Source organism: Polyodon spathula, chromosome 2 (genome assembly GCF_017654505.1).
Source record: "Polyodon spathula isolate WHYD16114869_AA chromosome 2, ASM1765450v1, whole genome shotgun sequence".
In the NCBI taxonomy this organism is placed as follows: domain Eukaryota; kingdom Metazoa; phylum Chordata; class Actinopteri; order Acipenseriformes; family Polyodontidae; genus Polyodon; species Polyodon spathula.
The window spans coordinates 35,263,134-35,283,604 of record NC_054535.1 but is presented as its reverse complement, the minus strand read 5'-3'; the positions used below and the strand labels follow the sequence as shown (position 1 = coordinate 35,283,604).

The window sequence follows — 20,471 nt, the reverse complement described above, 5'->3', positions numbered from 1 at the left end:
TGGTGGGAAGAGGTTGTGCTGCATTACTCTTTCACAGATCTGCAGTGGATAGAGTCCTTTTGCGTCATCAGGGCAACATTCAGCATTTTAGTGGAACTGGTAAAGGAAGATATGCAGCAAAAAAGGAATTACGTACGGCCTACTGTGCCAGTGGAAAAAAAGAGAGTGGCGATTGCTCTGTATAGGCTGGCATCCTCATCTGAGTACAGGGTAGTTGGCAATGTGTTTGGGGTGCACAAAACCACAGTTCATTCCTGTATTTACACGTTTGTCAACTCCCTTGTTCAGAGGCACTGCAACACGTATACAGCTATGTCAGATGTAACTGAAGCAAAAAGCATTGCTCTGAGAGTTGGTGAAAAGCACAGGTTACCCCAAGTAATGGGTATGATTGATGCTACCCACACTCCCATCAAAGCACCATGGCACTATCTGAGATTACCTCCACAGGAAGTACTAGGCATCCTTCATTCTCCAATCAGTAGTGGATGGTAAATTTCATGAATATTACTTTATTTGTGTGTTACAGGTATATTTATATATTTGTGGTCTTGACAAGATTTCTGCAAGGAACACCTTATTACTTTTCATGTAAAGTACCTTATGAAGTCACAAATCCATAATGTTTTAAAATAGTGTTTATTTAAATCATTTTGATGTGTCTTGTTCCTTTATTTCAAAGGTTTAGAAACATCTTGTGTGGCATGCCAGGATCTGCACATGATGCTGCGGCGTTCAGGTCTTCAGGAGTGTACATGCAACAACACACAGTTCCGCAGGTTAGTATTTCTAAGGGATTAATATATTCTTAATGGAAATAGGCTACTCAGTTATGTCTACAATTAAAGACAGTGTCGAGATTTTACATTTTCCTCATATTATTCCTTACTTAACAGCGTTTGTTTTTAATGCTGTAGTTTCAAAACAAGCACTCAATATTAATGGCTGACAGTAATGGCTCAAAATGCAAATTTTGCATACATTTCACATCCTTTTTACGATAGAAATCTATATTCCCCTTTCATTCAGGCAATACAGCATATAGGGGGATCAAGGTGTGCCCTTATATCTAGTCAGTGATGCTGCATATCTCCTGCTTCCCTGCCTTATGAAACCCTACCTGTCCGGTTGGCTGACAGCATTCAACACCACACTTGGGCGAGTATGGGCAGTGGCTGAACAGGCTTTTGGGCACTTAAAAGGGAGGTGGCGGATACGGTCTGAAGTGCAACATGAGTTTGATCCTAAAATTGCCACTGTCTGCTGTATCCTGCACAACATGTGTCAAGAACAAAACGGCGTGCAAGTTTCAACTGGACACCAGCAATCTGAGGAGGTTCATGCTGTCAGAGACTCTCTCCTTTCTTGATTTTAAATGTTGTGTTAAATATCAATGATGCAAACAAATAAAACACAATCAATATGTTCATTTGAAATGTTATTTTGTCTGTGTTTATTTACATGCAGTATTTTACAGTTGTGGGGTATGTCTTCCTCCCCTGGTACGGGAGCTACTGTTTGGAGAGTAAACTGGACAAAGGATAGATTGTCCTCTGATGGGGGGGGGGGGTTAGGGTTAGGGTTATTACTGCTCCACTAGTTCTACACAGTCAGAACTAGTGGAGCAGTAATAACGTAATACAATAAAAAGTATCATAATTACTTTTAAGTAACAGCAAAGCAAGTTATTGAATGTACATGTACACACAACAAGATGTTACCTTCTTCAGATGCAGCTTACTGGGAGGTGTCAATTAAGTGGGCAGCTGCAACTGCCACTGGGCGCTGCCCCAATAAACAGTCCATCTCTTCCCAGAACCGAAACCGGGACCGTCCTCCTTCTCACGAATGGCACCTCGCTCGTTCCTGCAGGCAAGACTGTTTCAATTTTTTAAATTTGTCCTTGTTGGACGCACTCTATACCTCTTTCTGAGAGGCCATCAACCACCTGTTGGTACACATGCTTGTTACGCTGTTTTGGGCAATTGAGCTGGCTCAACACATCAAAGTCACTAAATATACTCATTAATGCCCGGGTTTCCTCCTTGTTCCAGCGACTGAGTGGAGGGCGGACATGCATTGTCTTTGGGTCATAGCTAGGATTAAAAGTAACGTAATTCACAGTACTAAGCCTTGGTGTACTTCTTGACAGTAACCTCTCCTTTGATGCCCGCATTTCTTCCATGGTCAAATCTTTCTTCTACCATCTTCGAAACATCTCCAAAGTCCGTCCCTACCTTTCCCTCCCAGATGTGCAGATACTTTGTCATGCTTTTGTCTCTTCTCGACTTGACTACTGAAACTCTTTATATGGAGGTCTCCCGATATGCACCATAAACCGACTGCAGCTAGTCCAGAATAACGCTGACAGGATGCTTACCAGATGTTAAAAACGTGATCACATCACCCCCTGTCTTGCCCAGCTGCACTGGCTACCTGTGAATTTCAGGATTATTTTCAAAACTCCTACTCACCTCCAATGCCCTTCATCACACAGGTCCCAAGTACCTCCTAAACCTGCTGACCTGCTATGTCCCTACTCTCAAGGTGAGGTCCTCCGACTCTGATGCTTGTTATCCCCAAACAAAAGTGCACCACACTTGGAGAACGCTCGTTTAGCTTCATGACTCTGACTCTTTGGAACTCTCTCCCAGCTTTGGTGCGTGATGCTCCTACCGTCGCTCGCTTTAAATCAACTCTCAAGACCCACCCGTTCTCTCTTGTTTTCCATGCTCTTTAAGCCTGATATCTGCGATTAGCTGCTGTGTTGCTGCTACTATTTCACGTACCACGTCATGCAATGCTTGAGATCTACACAACATGCCAGTGAGGAATCGCCACCCCATTGCACATGGGATCAGTATCGACTTCAGAACAGCAACTGGAGTCAACATAAGTGAACAAAATGAGAAACACCAGAACCGTCAGCTTCGCCATTGGGCATCTGTTATGTTCACTGATGAATCAAGATTTTAACTGTCCACGATTGATCGAGTTGTTTGAGTACGTAGAGCTTATGATAATGCCTGTTGTCATACTGCCAGAATGGTCATGGTTTATATTAATCAGGAATCTGGACCTTAATCCCATAAAAAAAACATTTGGGACCTTCTAGTAAGTTGTGTTTGTCAGTGTTGTAACCCACCATGTGACATCAGATAGCTTGGTACTGCAGTGACTGAAGAATGGGGCAGGATCCCCAAAGACAAAGCTGAAAAACTGATATTCAGCGTCCGAGTCTAAGGTTGTTTTGATTTCCACTGGAACAAGGTATTTATCAGTTCATTTCAGTATGTAAAGAGTACTCCCTAGACATACACAAATGTGACTCTTCTTGTTAAGTGTGTTTTGGAACAATTCTGATTTGAAATGTTGCTCCTTTTTGGAGTATCCAATAGGTAATTTGTAACAACTTAGATTTTGTCCACATAAATAATATTGAATAAAATCTTTGGATTGAAATTATCCCTTTAATTCAAAAGGGATGTTATTTCAACCTTGCAATTAGTACATACTGCATCTGTTAATGCCTCTATGCAGGCAGATTAAAACAGTCTCCTTTTTGAATTTCAAAACAATAAAAAATGCTGGAAGGACTAACGTGTCCTTTATGACCATTTCAAGAGGCTTTGCGAGACGGTGACTCGTGTAAACTTAAAATAATTCTATCCCCTTTACTGCCTCAGTTGAGAGCTGTCGGTCACAGACTGTCAACTTGTATTGCAATCATTTAGAGAACCAAAATACCAACAGTCAACCAATATAAAAGCCCCCTAAAAGAAATTATGCAGTTTCACAAAATGACATTGGTTTCAAAACTTGAGAAAAAAAAAAAAAAAAGTAACTGACTGAGGTGAAAAACATGCTTGATTATTTTGAATTATCCCAAGAATAAATCAGGTCTAATTTAATAGACAACTCTTCTATTCTTGACAGCAGGTCACATTTCTGTGGACAACTGCCAGGGTGATTTATGTACTGTATGTTAGAGTGCAAATGCTTTCAAACCAGGCTCACTAAAGCAAAACACGGAAATGTATATAGGATGAACAGTCACTTTTAATATGTAGGCCTATTTCACATCAGAATCCTGCAGTAAACCTGTCAAAAGGTTTTGGTCTAATAGGGCCAATGTTTGAGTATGGCCAGAAACAAGAGCAGCTGCAGGTTCTATCACAGCTGGTGCCTCTCCTTGCTTTGCTCCTAGACCAACTGGGGTAAGATCTCTCATGTTCAAGACAGCTGCCCTCTTCAACAGCCAGGGAGACAGGCCCCCAAGTCTGCATGATCATAGAGACCAGACAAGCAGTCAGCAATACCATTTTAAGTTTTGAACCAATAATGCCAACTCATGGTATTTAGAGGAAGGACTCAAATGACTTGGACACACACATACAGTAAAGACTGTGGCACAGCGTATATAGCAACTGCACTCTCCTTTCTCGATTAACTGAAAACTGTCAAGCAGCTAATACATTGAAAAGATGCAATTAGCTCACAGATTACTGGCACAACTACTGTTTTAGCCTCCCCATTCTTAGCAAGAGACCAGTTTTCTGGCTCCTGTAATCACAAAGGTGAAAACACTTAAACCCTCTAGGATTTTAAGTTACTGGAGATCTCTCACATCAGATAAGTGTTTGAATCAAAATAACGGAATTGATTCAATTCAGCATAAAAGCAAAAGGATACAAATCCATTGCTTAGCTAATTTGTTATGGCTAATCTCAGTGTTTGCATTAACAAACTGCACTCGCTGCGGTTGTTTGTTGTACACACACTCCTTTCATTACTGAAGTGAGTGCACTCCCTGTTTAAACAAACCACTGAACTCGGGCCAGCATTACACAACATGTGTTAGGTTTGTGTGCCGGCAGCATGGAGGCTGTGTTTTGTTAATGCTTTTGGAGGAAAGTACTGTATGTTATCGATTGAGAGCTCGTCAAGTACAGCTATGCTCTTTTCTGTAAAACCAGCGGAAACGCCGTTTTGCTTTTTCTGCACTGCGAAATACAGTGGTGACGATCTGCAGTACCATGACGGTAGATCGAAACAATTGGGTGATCTTCCGACCACAAGGCTGGTGGGAATGACTTGAGTGGTCTCCAAATGACTGGATTAAGAATGTACACATCTAAGGAGTTGTATATGCATCTTTGTCATTTACTGGAGTGCCAAAACACACAGATGAGATGTTTGATGTTTAGTAGAAAAAAACGAGTTGTGATAGCACCGTGGCATTTGGGGCACACATTGTCTCATATTGTTTTATTTAACTTACAAAACCAAAAATAAAATTTGCGTTTTTTTTTTTTCTCTCACAACAAAATATTATACAACTGTAATTTGATTAAATAAAAATAAGTATGTTGCAAGTATGCACTATATACTTTTGTTATGAATTTACTATTCAGCAATATTACACTCAATTTGGCTCATCAGGCACCTTTATATATATATATTTTTAGGCATGTTTATCACACGGAAATGTCTGATAAACAATGACATCAATAGTTGTGCGAAATTCACTGAACACCTACTGCGGTTGTGTTAGTGCAGTTTTAATACACACACACACAACTTACTGCATTCTCAATTGTGCTTCTTTGCAAATTCCTTCATTGAACCCTTTTATTAACTTTTTTTAAAGTGCAACATTATTATTATTATTATTATTTATTATTATTATTATTATTATAATATTATTATTAAGTGATGGATAATGAATAATAATAATTATTATAATAATAGGCCACAAAATACTTGTATGATCAAGACGTTCTAGATAAAAAGATGAAATAAGCATTTGCGATTTGCATTTCAACAAGTACCCACTCACAACTCGACAGAGACTGAATTTTAAATGAATACTGCTTAATATGTGTCTTACACGTTCCAAAAGGTTGTGTGCTTGGTGATGTTGGGATGCGTCATATAGAATACAAATGTGTTGCTGGATTTATTTTACAACATATAGAACAGTAGGACCACGATAATATTTGTGTTTGTTTGGTGGATCTCTTTATGCATATGTTCACTTTATGCTTATGTAAAGACATTCTTCTTGTCACAGATTCAAACAGCACCCCTGGTCATCTAGAAATGTCAACTTACAACAGTCACGTTGGAAAATCACGGCTCTAAAAAGCACATCTAAGATAAGGTGACATTTGACTAAAATTTAGCCACCTTTGAAAATCTCCTCCTAAGTAACTGAACTCGCTACTTGATCCGAACAGGATTAACTAGTGATGGTTGTTGCTACCTGAGTGTGTACTTAAGCCCTATTAAGACCAAAAGCTGAACTCACAACTGCATTTAGGCTGTGCGTACAAGGCCTAAGGCTATCTAAAACTATAGTTATTTTTTGGTGTATGCTGCATCAATTGAGACTAACAAGGATAAACAAACTAACGCACCACTAAATAAATAATAATACTGTACTATCCTAGTAACTGCCAACTAATTTATAAAATCAAACACAAACCAGGAATCACATTAACAATAACACTTGTTCTAAGGTTTTTGTCTCCCTTTTTTCACAGCACAGAACACTTCCAATCAGTTACATGTGGCAATGCCACCAGTTATACTAATGTATACAACAATGTCAACACCTTGTGATAAATACAGTACATTAGATTAGACACAGGATACTGCATCCCTTATTTTTCCCCATTCAAGTAAATCTTACCTTCCCACAGGTATTAAATGTCTGATATTTGAAGATAGGAAAGGGCAATTGTTTTCTAGACAAGTAAGTGTTAAATCAAACATTTAACGCACAACATATAAAAATAGTTTTAAAACAAAACAAACATGTGTTTAGATGTAAACGGGTGGTAGGGTAGCTAATTATTTGAATTAATGCTGGCCAACCAGACAATTTTTTTTGTGTCGATTACTTACGGCTATCGTAGCAGATGTTCCCCAGGGCCCGGCCTGTTTGTAGCAGCACCTCCTGATCTTTGCAATTTAGCAGTTGCACCAGGGGCGGGATCAATCCGGCTTCCACACAAGGGCTCCGCATGAATTCTGTAACAGTGCAGACATTTCATTAAAACATGTTGTTCTTTGTTAGTCATTCTTAGTTAACATGGTTAACCTTTCATTAACAATCTTTCCAACATCCACACAGATGCACAATCCGTGTAGAGAAGGAGTTTCAAATGAGGTTTGAAACTTCTACTCACAACAGCACAAATAGACACACGTGGACATTTTGGGTTAGTGTAAATTGAAACTCTTGCTTTCCAAAACTGCCAGAGATTATGAAAGGCTCAGAAGCTGGTTTGTAGGTAGATAAAATAATTAAGTCTACGAATTAAAAGGATACTGCTTTTATATTAAAATGAATTCCCAGCTTGGCCACTGTCCAGTTGTGCGACTTTCAGTAAATACAATAACTTGACCTCGTTGTGCTTCGGTCACCGCTTGGAAAAACCAGTAACTCAGTAACCATTATCATCGCTGTAATCAAGTTTGCATTTGTTCGATCACACATATTTGGTGAGAGAAGTATTGTGCATTCACCAATTCATATACAGTGTTACTTTAAAAGGTGCTGAAAGAGGTCCTTTTTAATATAATTTCCCCCCATTTAGTACAGAAAAATACACCTTTCCGTACTCTTAACTCAGTTCTGTGCAAAGAAAACAGCACTGCAAGAAAAATAAATAAGAAAAAGGCGAGTACCAGGAAACATTTAGCACTCACAGATTCACTTAACTTTAATTTCCTTCCTCTTAATATGAGCTCTCAACATCATTATCTAAAAACAGCTGTGTTCAGCTTCTCAGGCGCCATTAACAGTTCATGGTTTTGCTGCAGCCACCTACTGAATATAGCTTTATTGTGCCAATATATGACAGTCGAGACATGAGAATATAGGTTTGTTATATGAATGTCAAGTTTCTGCTTAATAAAAAAAAAAAAAAAAACTGGCCTGCCTATGGCCCATGGAGGTAGATTCGACTATCCTAACTGTGTGTTTCTGTCTGTTAATGCCCAAATCCTGGATCAGATTGCTTTTGATCTAGTGCTGGGAACCTCTTGTTTCCACCCTAACACCAATCGCTTTGCAGGCAGCAACCTGCTAAATAACCCTAACGGTTCATATAGGGTCCATAAATTTAATCTCAGGCTGTGAAATTCTGTTTAAATGAGAGTAGAAACAATCTGCACTATGAATCTACAGAAATTCTCCAGGTTTTCTACACCTTTTGCTTGCAGATTGTTCCTAACACTGGTATTAACTGCTACTGATAGGGTTGCATGTCTTTGGGATGCAGCTTGGAACCTGTGGATAATAATTACAGGCTCAGATTTTTCTTCTCTATCTCTCTGCTCTTTTTGGGTCTTGTATGGTATCCATGGGAACTAGATGGTACATGATGCAAGATGAAAAATAAATCACAACAGAAGTTTGTTTGCCTGATAGACCATGCTAACTCAAAATTCTTGTATCAGTTTTCTCGAATGCAAGCCTGTGACAAAAACCTTAGTTGCTGAGTTTCAAAAATAGGCATTTACCTTTTCTACAAATAGGTATTTACTAGGGGTGCACCGGTAATCGGTAGCCTGTCGGGATGGCGCTGATATAAGGAAAAAAGAACAAATCGGCTATCTACTGTTTTTTGTTATTTTAACCGATTGTGTTCACCAATATTCATGCTTGCATTTCTTCCACCACAGAATGTAATGTTAGGTCAGGCGCACTTACTAATGACGCAAAAACACAAAAGTGTCATTTTCCCAGTGCTGTGTAACGTGCGATCAATCTGCAGTAAATGTGTCTCAAAAGAGCAGCGTTTGGCATTTCTTTTAAACATCTGAAGACAATAGGATAGCGAGTTGTGTGCAGCAAAACATGCTTCGATTACTGAAATTGATTACTGTGCCGTCTTTGTTCAGTAACAAATTCAAGTTTGAACTAGACATTTAACATTTTTATGACAATCTTTTTTTTTGCTTAAGTGAACAATTTAAGTTCTGCTGCATTTTTAAGCAGTGTTGCTTACAATAAGAATTTAACAAAAGTTGCTGTAGTTGACATTGCGTAGGCTACATTTCTCTTTTCTACTGTACAGTACAGGTAGAAGTTATAATATGCAATATTTGACAGCAAGTGGCTATAAAAGTTAGTCACATAATATAATTTTTTCTTCAGAAGTGTTTTTACTAGTACAAATGCAAAATATTATTTTTGTGTGACTTGTAAAACAAAAATGTAGAAATTGCTGTCAAGCACACAATATAATACATTATTCTTTGTATAAATTTTTGTAGTAAATGCAACAAATAAAACAATACCTCTTCATTTTTGTCATCAGTACACAAGTAAACAATATCTGTTAATTTTTTAAACATCTATAAATATTAAACAGTTTAAATATAGGCCCTATGTCTTGTTCTAGTAGTTTACAAATCCCAGCTCAGCAAGTCACTTAACCTCCTTGTGCTCAGTCTTTCGGGCAAGACGTTTTAAGTGACTCTGCAGCTGACGCATTCACACACCCTAGTCTCGTATCTTGTAAAGCGCTTTGTGATGGTGGTCCACTATGAAAGGCACTATATAAAAATAAAGATAACTAATCATTACTACAACAGCTTACCTGCACTACCTATTATTATCAGTATCGGCTGACATGGGTAGATAACCATCGGCTATCGTTTTTGTCACCTTTGATAACTTATCTCCTTACTAGACCAATGCGGGTACATGACAATTCATCCCTGTTAATAGATGTACACATATTAAGTTATAACATACAAAAAATATGTGTACTTTTAAGATGAGACAGTTTTAGTGGTTTATCTGGAGCAGTGGGGGGGGGGGGCTTTATTAATGTTCAGTTATTGATAATAGACTGCTTTTTTTTTTTTTTTTTTTTTTTTTTTGAGTGACCAATTAAATTTAATTATTTTTCCCCAATCTGAAATGTCCAGTTATGTATTTTCTCCTCACCGCAGCGAGTCCCCACACAGCATGGAAGTTCTGAGGGCGTGTGAGCGTCCTCTGATCTCACAAGCCTAAAGCCAGAATTGCTTTTACGCTGAGAAATCCAGAGCAGAAGTGGACTGGCTACTGATCCTGTAATTTGATTAAAATGACAATGATCCCTGTTTTTGTGAAAACAAAATGTTAGTTGAGGTCCCAAGCCATTGTGAAACTATTTAAAAAAATTAAATTAAAAAAAAAAAAAAGAGCTGTGAGCAGGTCACGGACAGTTTGCGTGGTGATGTCAGACCTGGACGAAGATGGACACACAGGCATCACTGCAAGGTATGAAAGCCTTTAATAATAAATAAAATATTTACGCAAACCAGAACACTTACACAAAACGTCACAGTGGCCAAAATAAACAGACACAGAACAAATAAACTAGTATCGTGCTGGTTCATACCCAGCACACGTAGCAATTGTTTACTTTTAGGTTTCACTTCACTTACCACTCATCATGGCAACAATGAGAATATTAGGAAATTAATAGTTGAATGTCTCTTAATACATGATTCTAATCATATAATACATTGGTGTGAGTGATGCAACCACACTACTGAGCTTATCTATCAAGATTATAAATCGACTTGCATCCCATTTTGAAAATGAAGTAATTTACTGTAGAAGTAAAGCCTGGTTTTAGAAACATGCACATTTTAATTGAGGCTCAAGCCAGGTGTTTGAGGGCGAGATAAAGCCTCTTCATCGTTTCTTGCCAAGTCGCAAAAGCCAGTTAGCAATCAGGCTGCAGCTGTGCTTTGCAAGCTATTAAGAAAACAATTTATTATCCTGGGATCGCTGCTTTCAGCTGATTTATAAGAAGCATGCTATTCTGAAACAGAGAATTGTTTTTAAATCATTCAAATACATACACTTGAAGCAATGTCAAGGATGCAGTACTGAAATAACAATTCAATTCAGCACCTCTAACAGACATTTGCTGTTTTGGATTAAAAAGAAGAAACAAATTTGACAATGCGTTAGGCTTTCTTACGCGCTCCCCTCCCCCTTCAGATCCGAGCTTTTTCAAAGCACTACATTAAACAGCACTAAATACTAATAGCTTATTGAGCCATGTTGCCTTTCATGAAGCATAATGGTAAAGGTTGTTGCTTTTCTTAATGCTGTCTCAGATTTAACACACACCAGCTGCCTACTTAATGACCTTTCCATGAAGCTCTCCCAGGTACCTGTGCATACGCTACAGCCCAATCAATACAAAGTTTTGCAGATCATTAGGAAACTACATTTTATGTTTTACTGCCTATGGAAAATGTTGATTATTTTGCTGCCTGATGGGTTTTAAAGTACATAGAAATAACACAACAAAACTAGTAAATCTTAGTAATACGCAAAATGTCTTGGGATTTTATCCACTAATGCCCACTGCTTTGTCTTTATCCCAATTGTCAAATTGTCCCAGGTTACACAGCGAGTGACTGGTTGTTAGCATTTGCTTCAACTGCAGTAAGTTATTTATGGAATAATGTACAGTAATGCCTGCTCTGCCATTTACCTATGGTGAAAGGACTACATTAAGAGGAGACTAATGCTATATAAAACAACACTTATTTTGTACGTGCTGATATTATAATGTGCTGGCAAGTCAGTAAGAAGCCTGCATTCCACTGGGATTGTAATGGACCATTCAGTCTATGTTTACTGCAGTTTTATGATTGCATATAACACATGGCATAAAGACAGCTCCTGTCATCCCTCCGAAATACCAAAAACAAACATGGTAAATGACATAGAAGCTAACAATATCACTGCCTTCTGTCTCTCAGCCAAGTGCCATCTGGTGCACAGTCAGACAAGGAAGAGCAGTTTACTTTCTGCACTCAATAGTTTTGTGACGTTTGTTTTGTCTGTTTGTGTACCACACGTGACACCTGTTCTCCAAAAAAATTCAAAAGACGAACTAAATGCTGAAATCCGTCTTAATGTAGAGTTGTACAATTTGAACAATAATTACATAAAGAGTAAACCAGTAGGCAGGCTTGTGCTGTGGACCCTCTGGACCATTCTCTTTGATGGAAATGATTGATGAAAAAATACCTTAAAGTGCACAGTTTTCATTCATACAGAGTTCTGTTGGATAAAGAGGGATGTATTGACACTATAACACTGCTTTATGTGCACGCGGAAAGTAGATGAGGACAACACAAACAATATTCGTAACACTACAACAAGGGTGACTACAACAATAGAAACCATAATTACAACAAAAGACCAAGTAATAATGTAATGATATGGAATAAAAATATATAAATATAGTCTTGACAAGTGGTAGGAGGAAATCTGAAGATGTTCTAGCAGTGAAAGCTCTCGTGGAAAACCTCACCATTTTTGGCTACTTCAGCTATGATGTTAGCTACTTTTGGGGTGCAGGAAGACTGTGGAGTCAGCAGGCCGGGGAACACCTGGAGGAGCCCACTTTCTTGGATTTTTTCACTGGCTTCTGCATCTGAAACAAAGGAACCACAAAACGATTGTTACTGTGAGTAAACAGGAGATGCTCCAACAAGGCCTCTGTGGAATACTATCAACACAGACACAGTCGTCTATGGCTCTACAGAATACATTATTATTTTGTTTTGAATATGTTTCTGTATTTCCGCCACCCCCCATTATTCCCACTTTTTTTTTATTTATGTTGCTGCTAGTTTATACTACAGTAGAAATGGTGGGCCAAGTTTGTTGCAATTGTGTTTAGTATTTTTTTTTATTTTTTTAATCTTACAGTACATAACATCTTCACAGGGCTGACTTTTTGTTGCTGCTTTTTTAATTTTATTTACTTATTTTTAAGTCACCTAACTTTGCCATTTTTGTACCTGTGAAATGTTTTTTAGACAAATTCTCTCTGCAGTAACCTGACCTCTGAATGACCCTGTGCAATCACTGTACACCCCCCAGATAAGGTACTGTAGCACACCTCACCTTTTTGTTGCATGGTACTCCTAACCAGGAATAAAATTTTCAACAAAAAAAGTGCAGGTACTCCTATGTGCAGCCAGGTGTAAACATTAAAAAAAATAATTGAGCCAATTTCAGTGCCAATGGATAAATACTTCTAAAATGTATAGATATAAGTCAACAATAATTTATTTAATACAAAATAAGCCTTAAAAAAATAACTGATAAAATATAACCAATTCACTGAAAATACTGAAAGCGTTGTACCCTCTTCATGTATCACTCAGTCATGTACTGTAAAACCTGAAATAATAAAGTATTATACTGGAATATATGGCACCCAATTGTACAAGCTGATTGCAATTATCAAGCATGACTAAGTTTTATCTTCAGGGGGGTAACATTCAAAAACTCAGTACCTTACTAGTTTCATTGTGTACATTAAGAAAATAAATATATATTATTTCTCTATAGAGTGGTTCCCAGAATTCACATTTTACTTTTAAATTGATTTTTGTTTTTGCCTCAGAAAATGCCTATACAGTACAAATTCCATCATATTCATTGTTTTGAAGCTTTAAAAAAAAAAAAAAAAAAAAAAAAAAAAAAAAATATTAAATCAGGAAACTAAATTAAACATTTCAGATTTAATTAATTCAATGAACAATCATATTTCACTTTCCAGTTCTTAAATAATTAGTAGTCGATCATTGGAAGGCAACGTTATTGACCAAAGGCGGATGAAACTGACCGATTGGTTTAATAATGATTGGCAAAGCTGCTACATAACTTCGAGAGCTTGCTGCCAACAATTTAAGGATCACCCATTGCCATTGTTTCATTTCAAAAAGATTAACGATTGTTTTGTTTCTGCTGTAAGACTGTTTTCAAACAGAAAGCCAGTGGACTGTGTAAAATAAACAACTAAGAGAGGATAGAATGCATGCACGTTGGATGAAAAGCAGATGAAGTAAGTCCTGGTATTGAGTATTGGCGAGTACAGGAAGAATTTCACCAAAGTTTCTTAGTCAAATGTTTTGTAGCTGTGATAAGACTCCCATGCTCATATCTGCTTGTCTTTGTTCAGGTTGCCAGAGACACAGAAACAAAAGCACTGGAGTTTCAACTGCATTTCATCCACTCTTCTTAATTATACCAAATGAATGAAATGTAAGCAGCATCATGAGGATGATGGCACAATAAATCGGCGCAGAGCACATTTAAAAGGATTTCAAGTTTGTATTTAGTTAATGATCAGTTCTATTAATTGCTGTCACTGGTAATACAAGTAAAGTTTATTTTAAGTGAATACTGTTTGCATTTGCTTTGCTGCTGGCTGTAGCAAACACACAAAACAAATTGGAACTTTAATTTGACCCAAAAAGTCCCTTGGTGCTCAAAAGGCTCTACACTTTCTTCACCGAGTGACTGTACTGTGAACACTCAGTAATACCAACTAGATGAATGGTCCAAATTAGGCCTTTCAGGACAATCTCAATAGTTTAGTCGTACAGTCCTCCCCTTTATAAGGTGGCCCTTTATACTGCAGAACAGGTTATAAGGCGGTACGGTCATGGCTCCCATTTGCCCTATAATGCCATTAACACTAACTAGTACAAACATTATAAACGATTCCTGACTATAGCATTATAAAGGAGGAGCACGGTACTTCCTTTTGGCTCTTCATGCCTAGAACCTTGTTTGAAGTATTTGAACCCTTTAACTAAACTTTCTAGGTTCAATCAGAAATACAGGGTGCGAAATTAACAACCACAGCTAACAAGCTGGATACTTTGCTGAAAAAATTTTGCTGCTGCGTCCATGCAATTGGCACAATGACGCATTTTAGAAACCTTTCAAAATCTTCTTCTTGGGAACCAGCAAAGCGATTGATCTGATACTTGGCATATATCATCAGCACCCAAACTTGCATCAAGTTTGTGAAGCAGAAGTTTCTGCGATTAGATTTTAATGTCAAAATAGCTGTCACAGATCTTATCGAAACACGCCCTTAACAGCAAACTGCTGCTATTGAACACCGTTTGACCAACAAACTCCAAACTTGGTAGTTATTGTCCCAGTAACAATGGAATACAAACATGTCAAAATGGTTATGTTTTATAAAACAAGATGATCGCCAGGTGTAAGTTTACGTCTGAAATTTAAATCTGCCTCAGTTGACAAACGGTTTACTTGACTAACTCAAAACCTCACAAGCATCATCCTTGACACTGTAGCAATACAACTGACTTAAGAAACTCGCGTTAAACAAGATGGCTGTCTGGCGCATTTTTGAAAAAAAAAAAAAAACAACACCTTTCAAAATCTTCTTCTGGAACAGTTGAAGTTGCTGATTTTAAACTTGACACATTAAGAACTAAACACGCTTAGACGGATACTGATACAAGGGCTTGGGAGCCGTAAAACTGCCTGGCAGTTCTAGTAATTATTATTATTATTATTATTATTATTATTATTATTATTATTATTATTATTATTATTATTATTATTATATTATAAGATAGATTATATACATTTTTTTCTGCAATAATAATAATAATAATAATAATAATTTGCTTGCTACAGACTCTGAAAAAGGGATTCAAATGATTGCTAGTAAACTACAAAGCAACCACATTAAATAAAGTAAACTCTTATTTGGTATTTAAGATAAATTTTGGTGAATTTACTATTTCCCAGAATCAATTGTCTCTTGAACTGACTTGTTTTAAAGCTTGAAAAAACATACTAAGTTAACGCTTAAGCAGATCCTCAGTCAGAAAGTGTGACAATAGAAAATAGTATTTTTTTTTTATTATTATTTAATGAACAATGAGGGTTGATGAACAGAACAGGCTAAATTGAAGAATGATAAAGTTTGATGAAGATGAAGTTTGTGCGCATGCAGTCTGTGGAGAGGACAGATGCCCTACATATCTCAGAAGCTATATCTTCACTCTTAGGCAGATTGTTTCATACCCTGTTGAGACTGCTCATAAATGTTGCTTGTTTTTGCATTATTTTTTGCTGTCACCCCATCGAACGATGTTGGCTGGTAAAATATCTGTGTGGCCGGTGGATTTTTCCATCCACTGGTCATGGTGGCTAGTGAATGGAAAAGTTAATTTCAAGCCCTGGAAACAGTTATGAAACTGGTCTGAATAAAGTCAATGCTGCTCAGTGCCATGTGAATAGACAAGCTTCAACTTTGAGATTAATGCATTTGTTTTAATAACTGCTAAAACCCCTAGTTGCAATAGAACAAGTCAAGGTAAAGTAATACAGTATCTACCATGTACAGCATGAGATAAAAGTTAAACTGTGAGAGCACTTAAACACAGACAAGGTCAACACATGTGACTTGGAGCGTGGGTCGATATCCCAGCACTCTGCTGCCTGAAAAGTACAATAGGTTACCTGGGTCAGCAAGTAGACAGCCTCTCCAAAACGTCACCAACTCATTTCTAGACTGCTGAGGATCATATTGAATCTTGGAGTATGTTGTCTGAATAATACATGCAATGAATAATAATTAAAAAATAAATAAATAAATAAAAAAAAAAACACACACACTGCCCACATTTGTACAGCATTGACAGAAAATAGCTGTAAAAGCAATGTATTTTTAAATTTGGTGCAGATAAGAATCCCAGGTGGCTTTTCAGCCTTCAATATTTGGGCTTTTTTATTATGCATTAATTTGTTGCCGTTGCCTGCCACTTAAGCAAGCTGTATGAGCAATATTAACAAGAACTGCAATTTTACACTCTTCTGCACAGCGTCTATCTGTTAAAGTATACTGGCTTGCCTCAGGTAAACAGGAATTTCAGATATTATAGTTAATTCAGGCTCCCACCAGTGTCTGACTTCCAAAATTACCAAACTTTTAATGTTATAAATACCAACAGTCACATGTGACAAAAAGACCCACCCACTATAAAAATATAAATACATATAGGAATATTGTATTGTTCCAGAATTTGCAATAGCACAAAACCCACAAAAAAACCCTAGGTGACTGGGACGTGGTACACCCTGCCCCTGTGTGTGTATGTATTAATCTGTATTTGTGGTGTGTTGTTATTATTTAAAATGTGTGGCTTGGTGTGTTAAAGCACAATGATGTTGTTGTTGTTTTGCAGCGTGGACAGGGTTAAAATTCCCCATCCCGGCTAAATTCATGCAGGACGTGACTGTCTGATTAATTTATTGCTTATGTGGTGATGAATGGGGTTCGTTGTTCAGAGATGGAACACGAGTAAAGAGAACTGAAATAGAGAAATAACAATTGCTAACACCAGCATGATACTTGTTTGTTTTGTTCCGTGTCTATTTCGCCTGACTGTTTTGGCCAACACACCGTTTCTTTTGCAATGTGTTTTGTTTGTTTAAATCTTACTTTATTATTAAACATGCGCATCATCGCGTCCATACCCCAGTACGGTTGTCCAGGTATACATTTCGAAATGATATACAGTATACTGTAGTGCAGTAGGTAGCACATTCCCTGACAGAGCAATTCTTTTGAAAACATCCAAAGCTTAATGCAAACATAAATGGTTAAATCTGTTCTCTGTTGAGGTATTTGGTTAAATCCAGACTTACTTTTCTAATCTACAAAACACAGGGCTCAAATTTGCGAGCTGTGGGTCGCCAGGGGCGACCAAATTGTTTTTTGTTAAACAAAAACAAAACAATAAAAAACAACACCTTTTGGACATAATGTAGTGCTGCCATGAAACAAACGCCACATTCTATGTTACTGTCTTGTTTGTTTTTTGTTGTTACTTTCTTGTTGCCATGTAACTACATTGTGAGCTGCCAGAAAAACAAAACGTACACATCATGTGACGAGGGTGGCAGGATGTAAATGAATGGAACAGCTGGTTTAAAATAGAGAACGACTCTATGACCCTTTGCATGTGCATAGGAGAAAAGATTGCGCGTGTGCGACTAGAAATTCCTGAAGGGTGACTAAAAAAAAAAACGTGATTCCCCCCCCCCATCAGAAAATATATATTTTAAATAAATAAATAAAACAACACCTCACTCTGATCTAAACTCTCAAAGCTCAACCGTAATGTACTCTGGGAATGTAGTTTATTGCTCACTGTTAATTACACATTAAAAACTACAAATCCCATACCACCATACTACCATAACAGGCAACTAACACATTCTGGGGAAGATGCTACCAGGCAGTTAAAAGTCATTTTAAGTTGGCGTCTACATTTATTTATTTAATTTTTTTAAGTTACCATAGATAAGTAGATATGCTGATAAGTTTCTGTTTCATTAATACCTATGCTTAATATTAAAAATGCTTTGATCGCGTGTCTGTTACATTTTTGTTGTTTTACTTTTGGTATCTTACGTATTGGACACTATTCTACTAAATCCTACTATAACTGTTGGTCACAGCTTAATGGTGGAACCCGGAGCCTGTTGAGATCCATCAAATGGATCACAGTGTTTGGTGTATTGGCCACCACTGCTCTAGATAAAACTTAACTAATCACAGATGTGCTCATGATTTATTTATTTTTTGACATAGCATGAGCCCATAATAAATCAATTCTCGATCCATGTTTTCCAACAGGTACATTGATTGTATACATTTCTTTAAAACATCAGTAGAACAATGCATTACAAAATAGCTGGCATTACAGAATCAAGAATATTTTAGTTTTTTAATTTAGTTTTTAAATTTTTAAATTTTAAAGTCTAGGAGCCAGATGCCCCTAAAGATTTTGGCAAACTTTGAGCCCTGAAATCGCAGTGCTAAAAGTCTAAAATAAGTATGCCTCCCTCAACAGTTGCCTTCTGAAACCATGCTATGCCTGGCATCTTGAAAGTGTGGTGAAGGAGCTTTCAAAGTGAACTCTGACAGAACTTGCATGTTGAAGGTGTGGTGAAGGAGCTTTTCAAAGTGAACTGGTCCCGCGGGGTGTATGTGAACAGCTGTTGATTGTGACTGGTTTAAATTTATGCCTTATTATACTGCACTACTGCTGGAGGGTCCGTCCTCATTGTTTCAACAGGGGTCTTGCTTGATTATTCTAATTTGGATTTAAGGTGGTGGAAATCAGACTATAAATTAACTGTGTATCCACTTGCCAACAGAAAGCAGGCAAGTACATTTCTATGTGTAGACTGGTGAGAATCCAAGGATGTTTAAGAAACTATTTACTCTGACCACCACTTTGTCAACATCTGGCCTGACATACATTTATTCTTAGCTGTATTATATTGTTATGAAACAGGACATTTCACAGAATAATTTCTCACTCACCAGTCAAATTCACATTCTAAAATCAACCCCGATATCAGAAGTGTTTGCTGATATTTTCTACATTCACTTACATTTTGAGGAAAATGCACCCATTGAAGTAGCATTCCATTGACATTTCTTAAAAGGGAATATAAGATCATCAAACACATCAACATACAATTAAGATGTTAAATTCAGTAGATCACAGCTGATAATCTTTTAGGGATGTTAAACTACATCTGTGAATGTTACAGAACATGGGCTTCCTTTAAAAAAGCCATGATTAGTTTCACATAGTTCTACTTTCACTTTTTGAGACATTACCAGTAAATGTGCTTGTTATGATTCAATAAGTAGCAGCTCCCTATCCAGTAATAAACTACTGCAATGGACGTGTCCCTTTGCCTGGGGAACAAGAGTAATGCAGGAGAGATTGTGTGGGAGGCACCGGCCGGCAGCTGTCATGCAGTCACCGATATTCAAAAACACACTAAAAATGATTTATGACTATTCAGCAATTTCAAGAATAAATAATGGAAATGTGACATTCTATAAAAATCAGTAGAACTGGATGCAGCTCTACACAAATTCCCTTAATCAAAAAAAACATTTATTACAATACGTAAAGAAAATGCCTGATCAGATACAGTAAAAAACAAACAAAAAAAAAAGCATGTGTTGGTTAAATTATTGCCACAGTTGGGTACACAACTTAAGAGTTAGAGTCAGAGCAAATCCTTATCATAGCTTAATTTATTATGTACTCAGCCTAGCCCAACAAAAAAGTAAAAACGTGTGTTTGTCTGTGGTATTCAAGGGGGTTCCTTTTTGCAAGTTTTATCACTGTCTGACTGTTTTCAGACAGTGGTATTTATTTTGTGAAATAAGCATTTTGTTTGGATTATCTCTGTTCCATAGTGACCACGATCCTATCTAAACTCTGTAATGAGTTATGAGTTATACGCTAGTTTTATATTTGACCTTAAGGAAAGGTCAAAGGTCAAGGTCAACATCAAGGTTTTTCTTTTTTTTGGAGGGTTTTTTGGTTGCACCAGAGCTTATTTAGGTGTGTCATAGCAAAGGGGGTGAATACTTAAATGCAGTCAATTATTTTCTGTTGTATTTGTAATTAATTTAGAACAATTTGTAGATTTTATTTTTCACTTTGACATTATGGACTTTTTTTGTATTGATCAGTGGCAAAAACTCCTAATTAAATCCATTTTTATTCCATGTTGTAACACAATAAAATGTGGAAAAGTCCAAGGGGGTGAATAC

At 37.2% G+C, this 20,471-nt stretch overlaps 2 protein-coding genes across 5 annotated transcripts in view; one reads left to right on the top strand and one right to left on the bottom strand.

Annotated features, from left to right (window-relative positions):
* LOC121295701 (tetraspanin-5-like) overlaps positions 1 to 1,397 on the top strand; it is an 85,844-nt gene extending 84,447 nt beyond the window's left edge. Inside the window, exons 10-11 of one of the 2 annotated variants that reach the window (XR_005946963.1) lie at positions 683 to 779; positions 1,030 to 1,397. The gene's annotated coding sequence lies outside the window, so the exon portion shown is untranslated. Of the gene's footprint in view, positions 1 to 682; positions 955 to 1,029 lie in introns of those variants that run through there. The other variant, XM_041220696.1, reaches the window with a different exon arrangement.
* LOC121295686 (rap1 GTPase-GDP dissociation stimulator 1) overlaps positions 1 to 20,471 on the bottom strand; it is a 74,538-nt gene that overhangs the window by 27,931 nt on the left and 26,136 nt on the right. For all 3 annotated transcript variants that reach the window (XM_041220653.1, XM_041220661.1, XM_041220671.1), the window contains exons 3-4: positions 12,348 to 12,470; positions 6,910 to 7,035 (exon numbers count right to left, since the gene is read on the bottom strand). In XM_041220653.1, the coding sequence (XP_041076587.1) occupies positions 6,910 to 7,035; positions 12,348 to 12,470 (249 nt within the window). The remainder of the gene's footprint in view (positions 1 to 6,909; positions 7,036 to 12,347; positions 12,471 to 20,471) is intronic.